Source organism: Acanthisitta chloris, unplaced genomic scaffold (assembly GCF_000695815.1).
Source record: "Acanthisitta chloris isolate BGI_N310 unplaced genomic scaffold, ASM69581v1 scaffold82, whole genome shotgun sequence".
NCBI classification, from domain to species: Eukaryota; Metazoa; Chordata; class Aves; order Passeriformes; family Acanthisittidae; genus Acanthisitta; species Acanthisitta chloris.
The window spans coordinates 163383-186696 of NW_008661962.1; the positions used below are offsets into that span (position 1 = coordinate 163383).

Genomic DNA, 23314 nt, shown 5'->3' on the forward strand with positions numbered 1-23314 from the left:
CTTGGAATAGTCTAGGGAATAATAGCAATCTTCTGGAGGTGGCTCTGGTAAACACTATTGAGTAAAAGGAAATTTGCCAATCAGTTCTTCTATGAAAACAGTCTTTTAGTTAATGAATGTCTTCCAGAGTTTTTAACCCACATGAGGGCTGAGAAAGCTACATTGACAGTACTTAGGTATTTAAGGTAAGTAATAAATGCAAAAAACAATTTATGACATTACAAACAAAATTATTAGTGTCAATGACATGACCCAGACAAGATATATATAATCTAATTAGAGCTTCTGCAGATAAAGAAATTGGGTTTCTGTACTTTTATGTGTTAGTTTCAAGCCAATACACTGCTCTTTAGAGACTAATATAAGATCTGTATGTTTTCTCATGTGGAGAAAGCATGATCAAAACTGGAATTTGACAAACTTTGATGAAGGTTTTATAAGGAGGAATCAAATTAGGTTTTGACTATGTGACTTTCTAGTGTTGTACTGAAAGATCAAGATATGTGATAGGCCATTGTTTCAGAGGAAACAGACGTGTGCAGACGATATGGCTGTTTATGTTACTCTACATTTTCTTCCCTAAACAGGCTAGAGGGAATTGCTTTATAAGTAAATACAACAAATACTTACCTGAGTGATTCTGTGGTTCTTTCAATATACAAGTGCATCATTTATGATGCCTCATGAAAGGTGACTGGAAAAGCCAAAAGAATGTCTTATGTCAAACAAAAATCCTAGATCAAGTTTAGAGCTTCATTCCTTCCAAAGTATTACAACTAAGTGTAATGGCATTTGACAGTATTGACTTTTTTATATGACTTCTTTTGGCTAACTCAGCATTCTTAAAAAATAAATAGTGTTCTTCCTTTGTGATTGAAAGGGTTAAATAGTACCAATTCATTACCACTCACAAAAGGATTTATTTTGTTCTCATAAATCAGTTTTATTCCACATTTTTATTATTCCCTAGGGTCAGCTGCTCCAATTGAAATCAATACAAGTGCAAGTGACACAATCAATCTAGATATTTGATTATGGATTTGAGACTCCCAGTTCTGCTCTGTATGTTTTGCTAGTCTCCTTCTGATAGTGTCCCTGGAGAATGGAAAATTCTTATTGGCATCCATGAATTATGGGCATAGATTCAGAAAACAGATAGTGTGATAATCTCCATTTATGTACTGCTGCAGCTGAAGGAAGAATGTTCTAACCATAGACAAGCAAACTTGAAGATTTTAAAGCTAACTGTTTCTGAATTTTTTAGTGTAGAAGATCCCTCATGAAATAAACGTAATACAGCCTCATCATTTGTCTATAAAACCCTCGAACAAAATGTGTGAAATCAATAACTATAGACTCTATCATCAGCTTAACATCTCGAGTGCAGCAAAGGTTTTTGTTATTTGTTACCTTCTGATCATTTATAGACAATGTGATGTTATGCCTCTTGGGGTACTAAACTGTGCTGAGATGCTTTCTTCTGTTCTTATTGGGATAAGAGCACTTGGACACTGGAAGCCTTTGTGAAATCCAGAAAAGTTGGTTCTGCTCATCAAATGCTTTCCAGAGTTGGGTTTGGGTCATGCACTGAGTTCTTACAGTATGTCCCTAAAACACTCGGTACAGTGTGCAGTGTGGGGGCTGCAGGACTGATGCCCCTTGGTGCTGTTGCAGAAAAAGTGAGTTACAATAGAGATGAATATATTTGCAGCAGAGTTAATGCTATACTAAATACACTGTTTAAACTGGAAGGTCTAAGTGAGACTGACTCAATTGCAAGACTCATTAGATGGTTCCATGTTTATGAAAGAGTAATGAGAAAACCTAAAACAAATTTTGATTCAAATCAAAAAGGTTTCTTCATGGCAGTTTCATCTACAGAGTTTTTTAGCTGAAAGCCTCATGGCACTGAACTGAAATCTCCAAATGGTAGATGAGACCACACACCAAACATTCTTCTGTGCCTGCCATCATGACAAAGTCAGATCTTGGCTGCAGTCATTAACCATCCATGGAGTCTGTACTAACTTTCTTGTATGAGCTTCTACATCAAGCTGTGGGCTTTATTCATATTTCAGTCCATAAAATTTATGAGCATATAAATGCACATTACTTAATGTTTGTAACACTAATAATCACTTATTTCTACTGACAGGAACATTTTTTCATTATAATTATTACCCCTGCTTTGCCTTAGGTTCTTGAATATTCTGCAAATTTTCACAGAATTATAGAACAGCTGAGGTCAGAGAGCATGTCTAGAGAACATCTAGTTCAACCCCTTTTCTCCAAGTAGGGTTGGTTGGAGCACATTGCCTAGGACAGTGTCCACTTGGGTTTTGAATATCACCAAGATCAACTTGTTCCAGTGTTTGACTAACCTCAAAGTGCAAATGTTTTTCTTAGGTTTAAACAGATTTTTTTTTTTATTTTCTGTATGTACTCGTTGCCTCTTGTTCTGTTGCTATATACTGCTAAGAAGTGATTGGCTTTTTTATACACTCCTTCCTGATATTTACACATTGGTAAGATCCTCCCCCTTTCAGGCCATCTCTTCTTAAGGCTAAACAACCTCAGTTCTCTCAAATTCTCTTTGTGTAACAGATGTTTCAAGCCCTTAATCACCTTTGCATGGACTCAACACTAGTAAGTCTGTATGTGTCTTGTACTGGGGATCCCAGAAGAGGATGAGCACTCCAGATGTGTCTCATCAGGCTGAATAGACAGGAGGGATCCCTTTCCTTGACCTGCTGCCAGTGCTTCTCCTAATGCAGCCCACAAGGCTGTTGGCCTCCTTTGTCACAAGGACTCATTGCTGGCTCATGTTCAACTTGTCCACCGGGACCTCATTGTCTTTTTAGAGCAGAAAAGCAGCTTTCCAGAATCAGAGTGACAGACAGCATATGCATTCCGTACATCTCAAGACAGACTAAGATAGCTGTACCAAATTTCAGTGTGTATGAAGTCACAGAAGGTGCTTTTGCCTCTGAGGGAAACTGAGCTGTCAAAGCAACAACTTGAGTACTACGGTCAGAAACTACATCTGGGGTTTTGAGCATTCAGATTTCTGCTGTATGTGCCAACAAGGACTTTCATCTTGTTTTAATATTTCATATTTTTCAGTTTTAAAACTAAAGACTTCTTTAATTACTTTGGAAAAAGATAAGGTTTTTTCAATGCAGATAATGTGAACTCTTAGTTATTTACAGGAAAATTAATATGAGTCCAAAGGAATCATAGTTTTTCCTGTTTGCCACAGTGCTTTTAAATTGCCCATGTTGCCTCATCCAACAACTCCTCCTAGCCCTTGAGAATTAAGGTTTCTTGTGTTAAGAGAGTCTTTTTTAAATTTGGTCTCAGTTTGACAGACTGTGACCATGATATGTCCATAGGACCAATATATCTGCCAGCTCAGGAGCAGAAGAACAAATAGTGATTCAAGAGGCTGAGGCACAAAATCAGCAGTGTACTCATCTGAAAAAAAAAACCCACCTCAAATAACCAAACAGCAAAAGAACTCCAAAACAAGCCCCCAAAACATGAAAAAGTCCTTACCACAAAACAAAAAAACCCCAACCCCAACCAACCAACCAAAAAGAAACCAAACCAAACCAAACCAACAACAAAAGCAAACAAACAAACAAAACCCCCAACACTTGGTTGAAAAGAGGGATATGGTGTCAAAGCACAGAAATTATTTAATAAATCAATATAACAGTTGAGATGCCAATTGGAGAACTGTTCACTATTGCAGTTCTTAGGAAAAGAGAGTTTTCAATAATTGTCAGGGAAATATTTTTAGATGGTTTTCTATTGGGATAATCAAAATAATGGAAAGTAATGGTTTTTACTCTGAATATTGCACTAAAAAGAGTGGGAAAGGGAGAGAAGGAGTCAGAGGGGGGAAAGAAAAATCTTACCTAGGAGGAAAGGAGTAGCTTGTGTGGAAGTTAATGAGGCTGAAGAATAGGCAAAACTAATGGACAAAAGAATGAGTTTACAGACAAGGAAGGGTGCATATTCACAGAATTTCTCCACAAAAGATGTGGTGCCAGAGAGACAGAAACCAACACTGGGACTAGTGGACAATGAGGATGAGTTATGGGGAAATGGAATGAAAGGGTGAGTTCTTGTATCATTTTAATTTTGGTATTCTGACATTAACTTTTTCTGTAGCTCAAGGTACGATGCTGAACATCTGTATACTCACACTCATATAAAACAGGGATAAAAAAACCTGCATTTGTGCTAGTTAACTAGGTAATCTTTGTAAAATTATGTAGATCCTCATATGAACTGTTCCTTGAGCTGGATTTTTGGTACCTTTGGTGTTTGGGTAGTGTCCTACAGTGGTAATAGTTCTGCTTTTATCTGTTTTAATATTGTGGAGCAATATGTTCTCTAATGAACAGAGGTTATTAGGACCAGTATGTACATAATGGAAACAGTATGGATTGGTAATAATATTTGAGAGCATGACACAAAACTTTAATACCTTACTAATATGAAAAATACTTTTTGCTGTGCAGTAGTGCACCATATGTAGTGTACTTTTGTGATTGAAGCCTCACGGTATCTTGAAATAGTGATATTGAAAGAGAATAATAGCTCATTAAATATTTGTGATGATAAGACTTAAGTGTTTCAGACTTAAGTGCCTTTTAGGTTGAAATCTCTCTGTACTTCACAAACTATGATCCTGTGATGCCATTTGAATTCAGACAAATCTGGGGGTAAGATGAGCAATTTCTAGGACACAGCAAATAGGAAGAGATAGAAATCTGTTTTACAAACATTGTTGAAGTCCCATAAGCATACAAACAGAAAAATAGAAGGAAGGTGATTTTTGAGCATTCATATAATGAGGGGTATCACTTGAGGATTAGAGAAAGAAGATCACATGAGCACTCAGTAATATTCTTTGCCAGCATGGCCTCCTTGCTTTCTGAAGTCAGCAGCACAGTTCTGTCAGTGCATTTGTGATACCAATTACACTGATTATGTTTAAATTTATTACTTTATTAATCGCAAATGCAGTGGTAGTAATGGAATTACATTGTATTTGCCCATGCTTATGAAATAGGATTTTTGTGTTGAATTCATAAAAAGAGAACATCTCAATGACTTACCTTTTTCCTTAAAACTATTAATTTTGATCCAGGTGAAAAGAGTACCTTTAAATGTGGCAAATTTGGGAGGAGAGAAAGTTTTAAAATGTGAGATGAATGTGTTCAGTTTGTATTATTTCTTTTCTTCTGTTGCAGTCTTTGCCATGAGAATGGTTTCATGTTGTACCATTTCCTGCACTCCTTACAACCTTTGTCACATGAATAAGATATCAGAACACTAATGACTAATATACAGTATTCTGTGTCTGCTGATACTATACTGTACTACTGTGACCTTTGCAATATTATGTATTCTGATTGGCTGTCCATTTCACCTCTTCCCCACAAGTTAATAAGGCTGTAAAAAGGAGAGAACTTGAAATCGCCAGCCAGTCAAATTACAGAATATTGAAAAGGTCAGAGCAGTACAGCACACAGGAAAAAATTATGGAATATATGAGCCATTAAAATTCTTGTGACAATGATTATAACAAGAATGGAAAAGGATACCCATTTATGTTATTTCAATCTAGTGAACCCCATAGGATGATGGACCCAGGACAGCAGTAATTTACGCACCACTGACCCACAGGAGCTTAATTCACCTATTTACAGGGGTACTTGGTAACAGGAATGCACATCTGCTTGGGAGGCCCCTGAAAAGTGTCCACCCAAAACCCCAGAGAACCTTCAAACACAGATACTCACCAGCTAGACTGCTTAGCTTAAGCAGTGATTTTGAATGGAATATGTATTTGTGTGTCTTCTTGATCTAAGCATGTTTAAAGGGTTTAGTCTTTCTTAAGAGGTTAGAGGAGATGGTGGCTCTGAGCCCCTTCCCATCTGAATTCATCTTGTGGTACAAGTGTTTGCATGTCTTAAGTGTTGCCTGGTATGGTGAGCCAGACTTAAGAGATTTTTGTGCCTCTGCAGGTTGTTCATGTTAACTGTGTAGTGAGGGGATCTTGCTTGTTGGAGTGCTGTTATCTGTCCATGGCAGGAATTATAAGGCAGAAATGTGCAGGAATGAGGAGGTGTTCTGGTAGAAACCACTTGTCTGAAGTAAAACAATGTCTCTTAAACTTTACCAGTGTCTGAGGCAACTGCTGTTTAGATCTGCAGCAGACTTGCTGGTAAGCTACAGTAGGACCTGTGAGCAGGATGGAGAGAAAAACATGCATGAAAAATGGAAAAAGAGAGGCCTCATCCACTTATACTCACAAACTGGGCCTACACTGAGACAGTCTAGGCAGGAATGGCATGGAATGATGTGATAGGGTTATGGCTGTATCTCGTTCTGTCAGGCTGAACCTGTGTGTCTGCATTTTCCAGACCACTGAAAGCAAAGTTTAAGCAGTGAGAAGTGGCAAAGCTGCATATTGAAAATCAGCCCCAGCAAGACCTGCATTTAAAAATGTTCTTCTAGTATTCTACGTACCAGCAGCAGTAAGTTGCTTGGCTTGGAATTGGCATAAAATGCCTTTTGTCAGTGTAAAATTTGGATTAGGATACTTGCAAGTACTCCTCAGCTTTTTATTAGAAGCAATGAAAAATTTTGAACTGCTATGTTGTCTGTCTCATTGTAAATTTGTGAGTTCATTTTTGAGCTGAATAAAATGGTTATGTAATTACATACTTCTCCTAATTATTGAGTAATTATATACTTCTTATAATTGCCGAGTAATCACTCTCCTATAACTAGAATTTAATGTTACAACTAATTGTATAATTACTGTATATTAATGTTGTTATCCAGGCAACTTGGAATAGAGTGTTATCCTTTTAATTCATTTTCTGTTACTTGAAACTGTATTTTTAAAATATAGTGTAGTTAGCCACAGGAAAAAAGATTAATAATGGAATAAAAATACCAGCAGAGAAAGTACTTGGTTTCCTTCCAGGCTCAGGTGCATGAAAATAAAAATATTAACATGTTAAAACTGTAGTGTAGATCTAAAAATTTGAATTTTCTTGTTCTTGCATGATAAGAAGCTTTGCCTCCATTGCTGTTTATAAAACAGGATCTCTCAGGCTAATATAAACTTCAGTGAAATCCTAAATAAATCCATCAGGTTTCATGAAATTGTTCAACCTTCACACTACTCTAATCAGTTTGGGCTGTCTGGAGCTATGGCATGATGTAATTCAGGGAGAATTTGAAGAGTTAGGAGCTGGGCTACAAGGCAGATTTTATAAAAATAGTTTTACTAAATTGTCCCCCTCTGCAAAACCTCAGAAAGTAAGTTTTTGCCATATGTTAAGAGAAAAATAACTGAAAACACCTCTATGAACATCAAAATGATGGAATGGCTTGGACTTGCATCGTAAGTGAATCAGAATTTGTTTATAGGAATCTCAAAATTAGATGAAAGTTCTGATCATTCAGCCATGGTAAAAATGTAATGTGAGCCTGAGTGAAATGTACTGCACATCATAGAAATATGGAATATTTGAAAACCAGCTTCAGATTTAATGATATTTCAGTTTAATAGTTCATTTAAAACTTGCATAAAAATGGGTAAATCCAAGGAGTTTCCCTTAAAAAATTAATTAATAGATTGTTTTGTGTAATTCTCTCTTATTTAGGTTTTGTAGAGGACTCGGATGTGAATATTCAATCTGCTACCTGTGATTATGCCTGAATTAATTCACAATATTTGTAGTAGTTATATTCTCTTTAATCTCATTCTTGTACCTGTGGACTCAGACTTGTGTGATTCTGCTGTTGTTTGTAATACAGAATTTCCATTGACTTCACTGTGAGAGCTCTCCATGGAGTAATGGATAGTAGTAATAATATGAATAATTTCTATAGCACTTTTTGTGTTCAAAACATAGGATAATCTTTAAATGAGCTCAGCTTTGCTCTCAGATATGTGAGTGAAGTCTTCATTGCGTCAAACAAAATGTTATTTGACATACAATTTCTTAAAAAAAATTCTAGTCTTATTAGGTATTTTTGAAAGTCTGTTATGATTTTTATAGGGTACAATATTGTCTTAGCTTGCTGTGGTGTCCTCTGATGTTTTCAACTGATAAGCTGAATACTTCAAATCCTTTTTTTACCTTTGAGAGGATTGCAGGCCAAGGTGGAAAGCATGTGTTACTACACTACTATTTCTCCTGCATGCTATGGAGTTAGCTTATAAACTCCTAAAGTAAGTGATTTTTTTAGCGAATTCGAAAGGTTTTGCCAGTCTTTCGTAGGCATAAGAAGTGCCATTAATGTTTGGAATCTGCAATTATCACACAACTGTTCTAGAACACGAGTAATTTCTGAGAGCTGCCTTCTGTTTGCAGTGTGTAACAACCAACTGTGTGGTTGGTTCATGTATTGGTTCATTTGTTTTCCAAGATTTACAAGTACCACAAACTGTTGGCAAAAGGAGGAGAAACGGTGAATAATATTTTTTTTTTCCCAATAGGCCAATTTCTTTTCGTTGCGTGTTATTGGTATAAATGGCAACTCTTCACTTGAGTAGAAATAAGACTTGGTCCATAAAGGCAGGGAATTGTAGCAGATGCAAGTTCTAACATTTGTTCTTTTCCCCCCCTTCTTGTTTTTCATAACAGATAACGCTAATTATTCTATTGTAAATGATACTCGGATGTTAAGCAGCAGCAAGGAATTCAATGTATGGGTACCCATTAAAGGCTTGATTCCATTTTCTAACTACACAGTGCAAGTGAATGCATCCAACAGCCAGGGCAGCTTGATAAGTGATGCTATAACAATAGTCATGCCTCCAGGAGGTAAGTATGAAAAAGTGCTTTTTCTGTGCATGTAACAATTACACAAACACTCTGTTGAACAAAATGTTATTTATTATCGCAGCTGAGGACTGGAAGTTCAGAAGAATGTGTTTGCATTACTAGTTCTTACTAACAGAATTGTTCTTTTTGACTTCTAATTTGTCACAATTTAAAGATTTTAAAGATTCAATTTAAAGAACTAGAGAATGAAAACAGCTAGTTGTATGGTTAACATATTATGAAGGTGAGAAGTGCATTATGTATTTCTTTTAATTTTTTTCCTGTGAATGGTGGTGTATTCTATCATGGAGAGCTAATCTAGTCTAAGTATATAGAGAGACTCACCTGTATTTTATAATCTGTTTTAGAATAAGAGTTGTAAGTGCTGATAATGAACACTTACTGGATAGACATAGAGAATTTGTTTAATAATAGCAGTATAAAATATTGGCAATATATTGAGCCAAAATCCACGAAGTAGTGCAGCTGTAAGAAAGTCAGTTACAATGTACTGATTTATAGTGCATGAGGCTCTAAGCCACTCTGAATGTTATCTTCATAACATTTAGAAATAATAGAATTGAGCAAATATGCCCTAAACACGGTGCATGTTTTAATTTCTGGTTTTGGTTGGTTTTTTTCCAAGAAAGCCTACTTTTATCACTGGTATAAATGTGTCCCTTTTGCATTCTCTTTTCATGGGCATCCTGAGCAAATTAACTTTTGTGGAATAAATACTAATGGAAACATGTGAGAGCCCAGCACAACTTGATCTTGAGAGATGTGTAGGTGCAGCTGTTGAGCAACAATATGTATGGGTGACATACATATCATTTGTAAGTAAAAGAAAAGAAAAACAAAAACAAAGAAAAGAAAAATCCCATAAACCTTACAGCTCAAAAATACAATTCAACTTGAAACAGTTTGTTTGCAAACAGATGGTTTGGGTTTGGGGCAAAACCAACAGAAAGACTTTAGAAAAGTAAGTAAATAGAATACAGATTTTATATGACAGGTTACTGAGGAATAAGATAAAGCTCAATTCCTAGTACATTTTGTACTTTTCCAATGTGATTGTCAAGTTAAACCTAATATTAACAAATGTACACTGTCATATAATAATAAAACCACATCTGATTTTTACTGCTCACTTAAGACTGAGCAGTAAGATACTGGTGTTCATAATTCCAGTGTCACATTTCAATTTTGCCTAGCAAAATTTGGTAGTGAAAATTTTACCAAATGACAAAGTAAAGGATCTTTAAAGATAAGCAAGGATGTGCACAAGTTTATGACAGCCATTAAGATGCACTTTCTTTCATCATTAGATTGTTGTTGATTACAATTAGAAAACTTATAGCTTTGAAATTATCTTTTTTATGACCTTGTGGTAGTTTAAAAGCAATACCTCATTGGTTAAATAGGTTTTAGTTCATGCTTCCTTTTAGTTAATGATCTGAAAACATATTATCCTGATTTACACATAAAATCATGCTGAAAAGCATGTGGCATTCACTAGGATATGTGTGTTTAAGTAGAATTAAATTAGCACTGAGAGTTATTAAAGAAATCTTCCATACTATTGTCCAGTGGACTGTGATCTGTAGTGAAATGAATAATAAATGAAGCAGTGCATATGAGAGAAGTACTCTCACACACAGTATATTCTTGCTATATGTGTACACACATACACATGCATGTGTATATCTAGGACAATGTATGTTTGCTTTACTACGATGTGTATTATAATGACTCTTTGAATGCTATACAATTCCACTGCATGCTAAATTATGAGTATAATGGTAATTTTACACTGGGTTCTATTCAGTGTATTCACACTTTCTAAATCATTAAATGAAATCTAGATGTTTCTAAAACAAGAAGGAATTTTATTTTACCCACTTCAGTGATTTTTTTCAACAGAAGATTTGATGGATCCAAGAGTAAAAGAGGTATCATTATGTACAAATCGCAGCCTTTTAATGAGTGTTAAAATGTAGCATTCTCTTTTCAAGGATAGCAAAAAAATAAAAAGCTGTTTCAGAAATTTTTATTGTGGGGAGTACTTCATGGAGCTTGATGGAAGATTGTGTAAGAGGGAGAGTGATAGAAGACAAAGGACTGTTTCATTTTGAAGTTACTGCTGGTCACTGTTTTACAATTATGACACAATTTTTTTCCAGCATACATTTCTTTTTTAATTTTTTTAGATCTAAAAATGTATTGTACATAATATAAAGCACACCAAACCTTTAGTATTACCTGACTGACTACATCTTAATTTCTTATCAAGCTGATTTGCCATACTTAAGTCAACACTTAAAAAAACCCCTATCTTAGAAATAAGGAATTTATTTTATCTAAGATCTCAACTAAAATTGCAGTACAGGTTCAAGAGTTCTTGGAAAGATTAAAAAAATAAAAACTGAATCCAAATATTAATCCATAAATATGAAACTTTTTTTGACCCTTGCCCTGTAGTGGTCTGGAGTTACTAATGGGGTTAGGATTTCAACTCTTAATGGGACTTGGTGCATCAGTGTTTGGTATGCATAGAATTCAGCATTCAGTTTAATAAGTGGTTGACATTGGTGATGTCCCTTAATTTGCTTAAATCTAATTGGCTCTTTTATCAGTCAAACCTGTATGGATTGGCAATTGATCAGAAAGGGTCAGCCATGACTGTGCATGTACTTAAATGCTGGAACCACCAGTTAAAGTCACTGTTGCATAATAAGAAGCTGAAACCATGAGAACAAATGATCTTCAGAATTGGAAGGCAAAAGAAAGCAGAGAAGTTTTTCAGGTTGTTCAAGTTCAGAACAAAGGCATTATGGAGTATATAAATTTTAAATACACTGCTTTTTGCCTCAAGACTTAAAGCTTTTTTTTTTTCCAGATGAACTGAAATCTTGTCTGAAACTGTCTTTGTTACATCAAAGAACTGCATAGAAAGCTAAAAGAGATGGAAGAAGCATAAAAGGGCATAGTTTAAAATGATTAGTGACAAATTTCATACTGCAGAGGTAGAAGTAAATTTTTTTGAGTTGTATATTTTTTCCAAAAAGAATAAATTTGTTCTATTTATCTTGTCCTAAACTGATTTGGTAAAAGTTGTTAAAAAATAATATACTAGTCAGTGCTTCAGATTAATTTGAGGATGCCAGCCAGTAAAAGATCTGGAAAACAAATTGGTTTATGATTAATTTTATTAGGTAAATGAATTGAAGTGCTACATGCAAAATTCTGGGAGAAAGTCTTCTGCACAGAGTTCTTGGTTATGTATTTTTCTTCTCAATGTGTGCTATTTCTGATATAGCAGCACACAAAGACCCATTATCTTAGTATTGCTTTGTAATAAGGAGTGGTAAGCTAGCAAAAAAAAAAATTGCAATCACTGCTTATAATAGCCTATACTCTAGTTAAATCCATTTGTTCCCTTCCTCTATCCACCAAAACCCTGGTATGGAAGGGAGTGAGAAGTCCTCTATGCAGATAGGAAGAAGATAGATTATGTTGAAAAAATACATGCAAAGAGAAGGCTGTTGTTGAGATGGGAGGCAGGGAGGTGGAGGCTAAATCATCACTTACAAAGCACAGAAAAGACTAGATGTCCAAGCCATGACAAGAGGTATAAAGATTGCTGTGGACGGTAATTCTGTATCACATTGCAGAGTTGTCTCTGTGTGTATTCTTGTTTTGGAGATTACAAACCATTAACTTGGTGCTGACTTTTTTACAGAAAAGAGCCTCAAAGAATTGATATATATTTCCTATGTAGAACCTAAAAGGGAAGATACCCTGAGAAAAAATATTTTCCTGAGCAGTGAAGTGCCTGTTTAAGCTCTGCCATAATTTATATATGCATTTTGTTTATATGCTCTACCTGTGATTTGCACAACCTAGTGGTGTCTGCCAGTGAAGGATATCAGATTTTGCCTTGGACTCTAAGCACCTGCTCTTTGCTGGTCCCTTGTTTGTGTATGGGATGCTGCATGCCTCTGCCTATAAGCTCGGGCTTGTTGTCAGCAGCAAAAATTGAGCCTATGTACCTGTAGCTGCTGCTGTTTGTTCAATATCTACAGAAGATGGTGTCCTACAGCCAGAGGATTTCAGCCACTGTTAGTTTAGGTAGCAACACCCTTGAGACTGGATATTGAACCTCATCATAGGATGACTGATCTCATTAAGCAAACAAGTATGAATCACATCATACAACTTCACATCTGAAAGCATTTACTCATGCAAGTTGATCACTGAAGCCAGCAGACCTCCTTAGAGGAATGAGTAAACAAAGCAAACTGATGTTAGGTCAGAAATAGGAAGAAAAATCAAACCTGAATGTGCTAGAATTTTTCCTGTGAGACAGATTTATTTTTCCATTATGCTTAGTATCACGTTAGGAGTCACACCATAAAATTTATTTTGAAAGAATTTCCTTTACTTCAAATTTCAGGTATTTCTGAGACATTAGTTGTCTTCCTTCCTTCCTTCCTTCCTTCCTTCCTTCCTTCCTTCCTTCCTTCCTTCCTTCCTTCCTTTTTATAGATTGAGACCAAAATCCAATGGAAATCTTTTTGTTCTATATCTTCTGTTTCTTTTCAATTTTTCTTCTCTTACATTCTCTTGTGTCACTTCATGTGAATGTAAAAATGAAAAAAATATTGAAGTAGTTTAAAGAAAAAGCCTCCTGGTATCATTCTATTTAATTGAATGTAGAAAAAATCACATTAAACATTATTCCGAATTAACATTTGCATGATATCTGTTTAACTTCAGAGTAAAATCACTGATTTTGATGAAGAGCAAGAAATGTTTTGAACAAAAGTATTGCAAACAAGTGGACAGAAGTGAGATAGGGAGTGTTAACAGAAAGTTCTTCCTGAAAAATTGTGACCATATCTTTTCAAGAGGTAGTTTAAGAAGAGAGCAGGATAGAGTAGGGAGGGGAAAAGAGCTCTCCTACATCTCTCATCAGTGACCTAGCTAATTAAAGAGTGTCAGGGCAAGCTGTCTAAATTGTCCATTCCAGTTCCTTTTGTCCAGAAAGATGATTTCATGTTCAAGAATAGGATTGCAAAAGTGCTTGTGTGGAAAATGGGGAGTTCTTCTAATGAAACAATAATTGTTCTCTAACCTCTGCAGTATTGAACTGATTGTCACTTTCATTAGTACTACTTTCTTCTTTTATTCCCTTCTCCCAGGCTGTTCAGCACATCTTTCAGTGAGCTCATGCTGTGTCTATTCTTGATTTTGGGTGGGTGTTTTGGATGGCAAAAGATAAGAGAAGTCTCATTCCAGAACAGTTGTGTCTTCAGACTCTGGCAATGGGAGGACAGAGGTGCCCACTTTACTGCTTACTTTCCTGATTTGCAGCCAGTTGGGGCTCGATCTAATCCCACATATAATAAAGGACCTCTTCAAGGTTGTTTAATATTGAAGCTTAGTGTAAGTCCCAACTCATAAAACTGGAGAGTTTTGCCAGCAGGCAATGAGACTCCAACTATGGCCTTTTCTTCTGATTGCCTCCATCCCTTTTCTTCTGCACGCTGTGCTTTTGGTGCCGGTTAGATCTCAGATGGTTGCAGCTATGCTGTTTCCATTGTCCAGACATAGGGCATCTGTATTTATCAGCTCTTAGGTTGCTTTCTCTCTTCTGGACCTGCAAAAAACCAGTTGGGACAAGAAGATAAAAGCAGCAATTTTAGTTGCCTGGAAGAACATGAATGTGTTTGCTTGCTTAGGGATGCCAGATGAGAGAGGGAGAACTGTGCAACAGCTTGAAATAGCCAATTGATCATTTATAAGCAGGCAATTAACCCCATTGTAGAGGTCTCACTACAGGTCTTTCCAAAAACCTTAGCCTTAGCATGTGATCCAAACAGTACTTACGATCTCTTGGAAATCTGTGGTAGAGAAGCTTTCATGCTGGAAAACTACAGCTTAATTGTACTTCTGAAAAACAGAAGAATATATAAAATAAGGAAAATGGGCTGATGTGGAATTTAGCAGCATATCATTATTTAAAATTATTACATACCATCACATTAACCTATTTCAGACCAATTTCAAAGCAACACAATTTAGATGAAGTATGCAATTTTTATATAATCTCATGCTTGGGGTTTATTTTAGTTTTGGTTTTATTTTTCATTCTGTTTAAGTCTGAACAAGACTGTTCAGTACTGTAATTAAAGTCAACATTCATTATGTGATAAGTTAGGTTCTTCTGTTAAGAAATTGCAGAATAAAATGATGTTGAAATTCCTGGTGAAAACATAGTTTATGTGATAAGTTAGGTTCTTCTGTTGAAGAAATTCCAGAATAAAAAGATGTTGAAATTCCTGGTGAAAACATAGATAAGACATTTGCAAAATCACACCATGAAGTTTGTCTTTTGAACCATTTACCAGATATATGCAAGTACTAGGAATTGGATCAATTTTTATGTTACTTTCCTATGATGATTTGCACCGCTTTTCTAAAATGCCCGATTTTTAATATTTTTTACTTTTGACAGCTTCTGCCCCTATAGTTTTCAGCATAAAACGGCATTTTCATTACTGTCAGTAAAGCCAAATGTCTGTAGGTTGTTTGTTGGTTGTTTATTTTTGTGTGTGTCATGTCATTCTGTATTTTCTGCACTTGAAGCATAGAATATGGAAGTTAGCCTCGTGATCGTGAAGCACTTGAGTAGAGTGGCAAGGTTTGAGCCCCTTTGCACAGCTGAAGAAGCTTTGAAGTTCCTCTGCTTTCAACGGACTCTGTACACCTCCAGCAAAGTTCTGTCACCCTCTTGCAGATTCTGAACTCTGTACACCTCCATCAAAGTTCTGTCACCCTCTTGCAGATTCGTCAGGTTTTCATATTGGGGAAAAAAAATTTGCAATAAACAAAAAAAGCTTGAGGGGGGGAAAATTAAGGGTCTTCTAAGATCTTGCTGAGGGTAAAATGTAGAGGGAATGAAATCACTGTTCTTTTCCTCTCTTTAGAGGTTGGAGGAGACCTCTAACCTGCTACTCCACTGTAACTCCTAAATCATATCCTCCAGTGCCAAATCCAGATGCCTCTTAAACACTTATAGGGATTGTGACTCCATCACCTCCCTGGGCAATCTATTCCAATGCCTGACCACCTTAACAGTGAAAAAAAATTTTCCTAACATCTAATTTGAATCTTTATTATTGTTGATTCTTATTAACTCCTTTTTGGGAGTTTTCTCTAGATTGGAAAAATACCTGAAACTGGATTTTTAAAATGTTAAGTTTTATATCTGGATTATTGTTGATTCTTATTAGCTCCTCTTTGGGAGTTTTCTCTGGATTAGAAAAAGACCTGAAACTGAATTTTTAAAATGTTAAGTTTTATATCTGAATTCTTAAAACACTTCACAGCATTAAAATATTTTTCCTCTGTATAGTTAATTATTTGTTCTGGTGGTATTGCAGCATTAAAATATTTTTCCTCTATATAGTTAATTATTTGTTCTGGTGGTATTTTAAGTTTGACTTTTCCCTACTTTTGCTTAATGTAGTGCTCCTCATTCTGTTGTATCTATGCAGTTATCTTTAGGCTAGTTACCTGAGTACCTAAGGAAAAATAAACTACTCTATGAAGACAGAAAAGGAATGAAAATGGAAGTTGAGTGAGAATCAGTCATTAGTGTTGCCATTTCTCCTCTGGTGTCCCTACAATGCAGTGTTGCTCTATGCTACCCTCTTTCTTGCAACAAAGGCAATTGTTAGAGTCTATAGCCCTTAGTGATTCCTGACATTTGACAGCTTTTTCCTCACTGTTCTTTTCTTTCTGAACACTGATTTTTGTGTTCAGAGGCACACACAAAAATATGAATATGATATATTAGTTCATGTACATGATCATGTACACATGCTCTCTATCTTTTTTTATATTTGGATCTTTATGCAGATCATATTTATTCCTGTAACAAAGAAACACTATGCTCTTAGTTTAATTCCAGGGGAGTAAAACAAGAAAGGGAATTAATGTCTTTCATGTTACGGTCCAGTACTAAATTATATTAATCCTTACTATGTGTATACTTGCTTATTTATTTTTATGATTTTCACAAGTATTTGCCCATTCAGATTTCCAGTAGGTTTCTGAAATGGCTGAGGATTGTTATTCCCATTTTCCAGATAGAAAGAGAGATATGTGTTAGCAATGGAAGGTAAAAGAGAATTTTATATTCCCTCTCATGCTGAAAAGTATAACCTACATATCACAAAGTTTGTCAGCCTCTCTTCTTGTCCCTTAGCTTAGGCTGGTGGATTGCCTCTCTGTGAAAGGTGTCCCCATAGTTGAATACAGCCAGTGTGTACAGAGGAAATGTGTGAATTCAGGTTGACTAGATTATCTAAACAGCTCTGAGTACATGTAGAAAGAAAAGATGTTGAATGAGTGAAGAGGTGGCATTACATAATGAAATAATATTTATGTTTTCTGTATTTTTCATTGAAGTTGTGAGTGCTCTTACATACTAAATGGCCTACTAAAAGAGAAGCTTATTCATAAGAAAGAGATACTGTTGTACGAAATATTCAACTGATGGTTGTAAAATATTCTGTGTTGAAGATTTAGCCCTTTCAGTCTATATTTTAAAAATGAACAAAGGAGAAGTTTTCCCTGCCTCTTTAATTTTTGTCAAAAGATTGAAGAAAATCGGTATTTTAGAGAACAAGTATTGCCAAGGTATTTGCTTTGCCTTAACCTATGATGAATAGTATGTGTAGATTGGGGTAAATGCTCTGACATATCTTGTGGCACATAAGGCAAAACACAGTCAGTCTGGCTTGGGTTTGAATAAAACATGATTGTGTTACTAAGACTTTCAATCAATTAGGCTACCTGATTTTGAACAAGACAGTAGCCGAGGTCTCTTCAGTAAAAATACTTGGGAACAGATCATTCATTGCTGTATATTGACACACTTCTACCTATTCCAGTGGATTTATGTGTTCTTCAGCATTATCTGAGGAAATGAAGCTCAGAGTTAATTCATATAAATGGTTTATTTGTTAAAAGTATCTAGATCAGGACATTAACTGATGAGTAGCTACTTAATGCTGTATGAACATTCCTATGTGGATAGCTCAGCTATAAAAGCTGTAATCCTTTTTACCCTATTCATCAGATAACTCAACGGTATATTTTGCACAGATTATTTCTGTGTGGGAATAGCCTTGTCTGAATTGCTTTTTATTCACCTTACTTATTAAATATTTCGCTTCTGCATATAACACCTGGATCATATTTCTGACTACTGAAACACTGTTTTTCATAGGGGACCAATCCATTAAAAGACTTAGGGATTTTTGACACAGTTAGGTGGAATGGAGGTGTCACCTTTCATATTGTTTCATAGCTTATCTCTGTTAGAGCACTGCCTAAAAAAAAAGGAGATCTGGATTATTCATCCTTAAGTGACTAACATTCTCATCCCCCAGCTGGTGGGCAGTGTACTAATCTCCGGCTTCATAAGCAAGGAAAGCAGAATACCATCTATCTATCCTGTTGAAACTCTACTACTGCATGTGTGTGTGTGTGTGTAGAGGGAAGTCTCATTTACTGGGGGAAAAGACAGAGCAGGTACTATTGTAGCCCAGGACTAATGACACTTCCCAGGTTGGGGTGAGGCAACATGTCACCAGCAAAGAGGGCAAGAGGAGGAGGTGCTGAGTTCTGGGCACTTGTGGATGTGGATGTATGTTGTTCATCAGAAGCAATACTCAGCATCAGAATGCAATCCTATTGCTATTTTCTAATACAGCTTAATCTATTGATACTGCAGCTGTTGAACTAGACTGTAACGTGAAGTGACAGCCATAGCATTGCAGTTGGCAATTTTGAGAAGTGATAAGAATTCTTGTTTACTCTGTAAATGTGATAGTTCAGATTTGTCAGCCTTGGTCTCATGTGTTACATAAGAGAATAATACACAGAATTTTGTTGCTATTTTCCTAATTATAACAGTTTTACTTCCAGAACTAAATTTTTGATTCAGCTCTTTTCCATTGTGCAGATTGTCCCCCTGAGACTTTTGCATGTTGATCAATGGCAGGATTTAGTTATACAGGAAAAAACCACTCCATACTGGTAATTATGACAGACACAATTAAATAAATTCTTTGCCATCTCCTTTGATGTATACAGATCTTCCCCATTAATATTGATGGACTTTAGAGTCACAAGCATATGTTGGGGGATGGGGGTGCAGGGTGGGGGGGAGGAAAGGGGAGAGAGACCCTGAATGTTGTATTTTGCTCTTTGTGGTGCTGACTATATCACTTTATGTTTAAATGTAAGAAAAGCTGTGGACAGTTTTGATATATTAAATTATAACTGAGAACTAATTCAAGGATCAAAGATGCTCTTTGGGAGACATCACTTTACTGGTAGGAAAAATCATTACCTTTTTCCCAGTCTCATGTATTTGTACTGTATGTCTTGGAAATATCATTCCCTACAGCTTCTGAATCTTGATGTTTAATTTAACGCAAAGGTCTTTGAGCAGCACAAAAGGAGCGGGGCTTCAGCTAGTAAAACCTGGTAGAAGGAAATTGAAATGTACGTGTTTTTTCTCATTTATCAAAGAAGTGCAAAAATCTAAACTGACATTTTATATCAAATGAATTATGAACTGTGTACTTTGTACCTACGGGAACAACAACTAAATTAGACTTTTGTTAAAAAGAGAGAGAGAGGGAAAAAATAGGGTTTTAATAAAATATACAGTCATTTTTGCTATTTTGTCTGAACCTGACATGTGGTGTACTTTGCAGAAGAAAACTAGAGAGTATAGGTTACTTCAAAGTCTATGTGCTTTGAATGCCTTAGACTGAATTGAGAAGCAGGTTAAGATGACACACAAACCAGAGTTTCTACTTAATAAGTATTGTTGCTTTGACATTTTTGTTTTCAGCCTGGTCCAAATCGGGTGGACAGGAAAAGATAATATGCTTTTTAATAGCATGAAGATTGGAGCAAAGTAGTAAATGGTTTGATTTTTGTTTGGGGTTGTTTTTTTTTTAACTTCCATTTATGAAAATATGGTTACTGCTGAAAAAGACTTCCAGGGAACAAAAGTTTAGAAGACACTTGATTGAACTTTGAGAACTAAATTTTGAAAGAATTATGTACCTGGTATTTTAAGAGCATGACTTCTACTGTCTTTAGGTCAACAACAATTCTTGAAAGCAAAGACAAGACTCCCAGTCTGTAAAGTTAGAATTTGTAACATCTATGAGATTTTGTAGTTTCAAAATTTCCTTCATGTCTTTCAGGAAGAATATATTTATTTCAGTGCATTGTCATAGAAGACACTTTCATATTGTTGTGATAAGCACCTACACCTTAAAGAAAATGGGAAAAAAAGAAGATAAAATTCCTTAATTTCTTTGTCAACATATTCCCTACTGCATTCGTATGGTGGTTTTTTGAAAGATATAAACAAAATATCCAAGAACTAGTTGCTTTTCTCATATATCATGTCCATACATTTCATAACAATATATTTCAGAAGATTAGTTAAGTTAGAATATAGATAAACTTCCCAAAATTTCATTTCAAAATATCATTAAATGCCGTTGGAAATGTGAGTGTAAATGCACATTTTTCTATTACAGAAAGGGAAGGAGAAGAGTTGGCAGCTTGAGGAGGTAAACTGGTTTGTCAGAGTCATGACAGAGAGCTGATCCCTCTGGGTAAGCTGGAGAGTCAGACTTTCTGCTCATGCTGTCTTTGAAGGAGATGAGAGGAATGAGGAGAACTACCGTAGGTGGGAAGAGTAAATTCCTTCTTTCTTAACAACTGCCTCTCATTTTCCCTATAAAAAGACATTGACAATGAGGCAAAGTTTTTTTTTGTCATTACCATTTATGGCATAAAGAAGTTAATTAGTAGCTGTGAACAAAAGCCAGCTCTGTGTTGCCTAGAGTATTAGAAGCAGAAGCTTTGAGGGAACCTCTTTTCTTTGTGTTTCTGCAAGTGAGGAAATAATTTGAGGGGTGAAAAGTCTGTTATGGCCACAGTTGTTTCATGGCCAAAAGGTAGTCTAGTGACCTGGATCTCACAGATACCTGTAGGATATTCAAGATATAATAAGACTGCACCACCTACTGTGCATAGTGGCTCCCTAACACCAGCTAATCTGTCATCTTGTCATATGCATTTTTTATTTATGGGCACTCACAAGCTTGGTTTCCATCAGAAATGGTAATATTTCACACCATCCATTATGTACTGCAAAGAAATTTATGGATTAAAAATAACTACAGGTAATCTTATTGCAGAACTAATTTATTTGCAAGCCTGCATTGTTCTCCAGTCTGTACATATAGGGATATATAAACTGATGGTTCTGTCAAAATGCACATCAACACTATTGTTTTCTACCAGCAGAGTAGCCTATTCTTTAACAGTCAACTGGAACATTCATACTTCAGGAGTAAACATAATGCTATTATTTGAACCATGAGACTTCTTATTTAATAAGAACATTCATATATTTTCTAGTATCTCACTTTCTTTAGCATTCATTTAAGGTTGCTCTACTTTCTTTGCCACACTGGGTAGAGATATAGAACCATAGAATCAATTAGGTTGGAAAAGACCTTTAAGATCATCCAGACCAACCATTAATCTAATTCTACCAAGTCCACCAAATGTCTCTAAATGCCACATCTACATGTCTTTTAGATACCTCCAGGGATGGTGACTCCATCACTTCCCTGGGCAGCCTGTTCCAATGCTTGACAACCCTATAGAAAGTAGAATGCTACTTTCTGGTTCCTAGTATCCTATTTTGCTTTCAGTTACAGGATAAATTAATACTAAAAATTAATTTTCCACAAATTGTGCTTCAGACTGAGGCATATGCTTCTTGTAACATCACCACCTCTGTGTCTTTTATCTTTCTACATCTTCTATGATGTTAGTTTCCCCCTCACTGAATTAGTAGGCTGAAAAAGAGTTCATTGGGAAATGAGCTCATGCATCTTCTTTTTTCAAAACCATGTTATCTCATTTCTGGTAAACATTAGTTTAGTCTGTTGGAGATTTGAAAACTTTCTTGCAGAAGTTTAATCCCACTGCTGTATGTCCTGTTTTTCAGAAGACAGAGATTCCCTTTGTCTTTGCAAAACTTATGTGAAGTTAAGATTCCTATATGTTTATCCCTTTGCTCTTCTATTGTTCTTTAAGTTACAGTGGTTTAAACTTCCTTCCCTGGTCTTTTCCCAACCATTAGTGATAAAATTTGATATTTTTTGTTGGTTTTGGGAAGCCTCTGGATTTCCAGAACTATCTAAGAACTGTTAGTTTTAAAAAAACAAGTAAGAAGTTTAAAAGGCATGCTGCAGTTCTCTGAAATAGTACCATCAACATTAAGAAAGAAATTTCAGTTTAACCAAGGGTCTCCTCACCAGCAATTCACAGGACTTTCAACAGAGATGTTTCCATCAGTGTGGAAACTACCATACCTGCCTCTGGTTATAGCTCTCTGACACCATATATTAATTGTAAGGGAAGCTGTAAAATTTTGAGGATGATATCAAATCCTTCCACCTTCTTCCTTAAAAAAAACCAAACCAACCCTCAACAAAACAACCTAAACCCCCAGACAATCAATGACAAAAAAACCCGTCAAAAATAAGAGAAAAAGAAACCTCCTGAAATTAATCTCTTAAATTTCTTCATTCAGGAAGCTGAAGCTGTTGCATGAAGATCTATCATTTATCATCAGTCCTGGCTTGCCAGCACAGTTTGGCCAATGTGATGCCAGACAGCACTTACAGGACAACCAAGAGATCAGACAGCCAGCACGGATTTAGGAAAGGCAGATCCTGTCTGGCCAACCTGATCTCCTTTTATGACCTGGTGACCCACCTAGTGGATGAGGGAAGGGCTGTGGATGTAGTCTACCTGGACTTCAGCAAAGCCTTTGCCACCATCTCCCATGGCATATCCTGTAAAAGCTGGCAGCCCATGGCTTGGTTAGCTGAATTCCAGCTGTGGTCAACAGGACCAGGGAGATGATTCTGCCCCTGTACTCGGCGCTGGTGAGGCCACACCTTGAGTACTGTGTACAGTTCTGGGCCCCTTGGTTCAGGAGGGATATTGAAGTGCTGGAGCAGGTCCAGAGAAGAGCAATGAGGCTGGTGTAGAGACTTGAGCACAAGTGCTATGAGGAGAGGCTCAGGGAGCTGGGGGTGTTTAGCCTGGAGAAGAGGAGGCTCAGGGGTGACCTTATTGCCGTCTAGAGGTCTTTTCCAACCTGGTTGATTCTATGATTCTTTGCTGAGTTAAAAACTGGCTATATGACTGGGCTCAGAGAATAGCAGTGACTGGTGCTGCATTCAGCTGGCATCCTGTCACTAGTGGTATCCTGCAGGGATCAGGATTAGTCCCAGTCCTGTTCAATGTCTTTACTGATGATC

At 36.2% G+C, this 23314-nt stretch overlaps 1 protein-coding gene across 1 annotated transcript in view; it reads left to right on the plus strand.

Annotated features, from left to right (window-relative positions):
- The window catches only part of USH2A (Usher syndrome 2A (autosomal recessive, mild)), a gene marked incomplete at both ends in the record, with an annotated part of 237604 nt that overhangs the window by 156880 nt on the left and 57410 nt on the right, over positions 1 to 23314 (plus strand). Inside the window, one exon of the mRNA XM_009070392.1 lies at positions 8682 to 8861. Coding sequence (XP_009068640.1) covers positions 8682 to 8861 — 180 coding nt within the window. The remainder of the gene's footprint in view (positions 1 to 8681; positions 8862 to 23314) is intronic.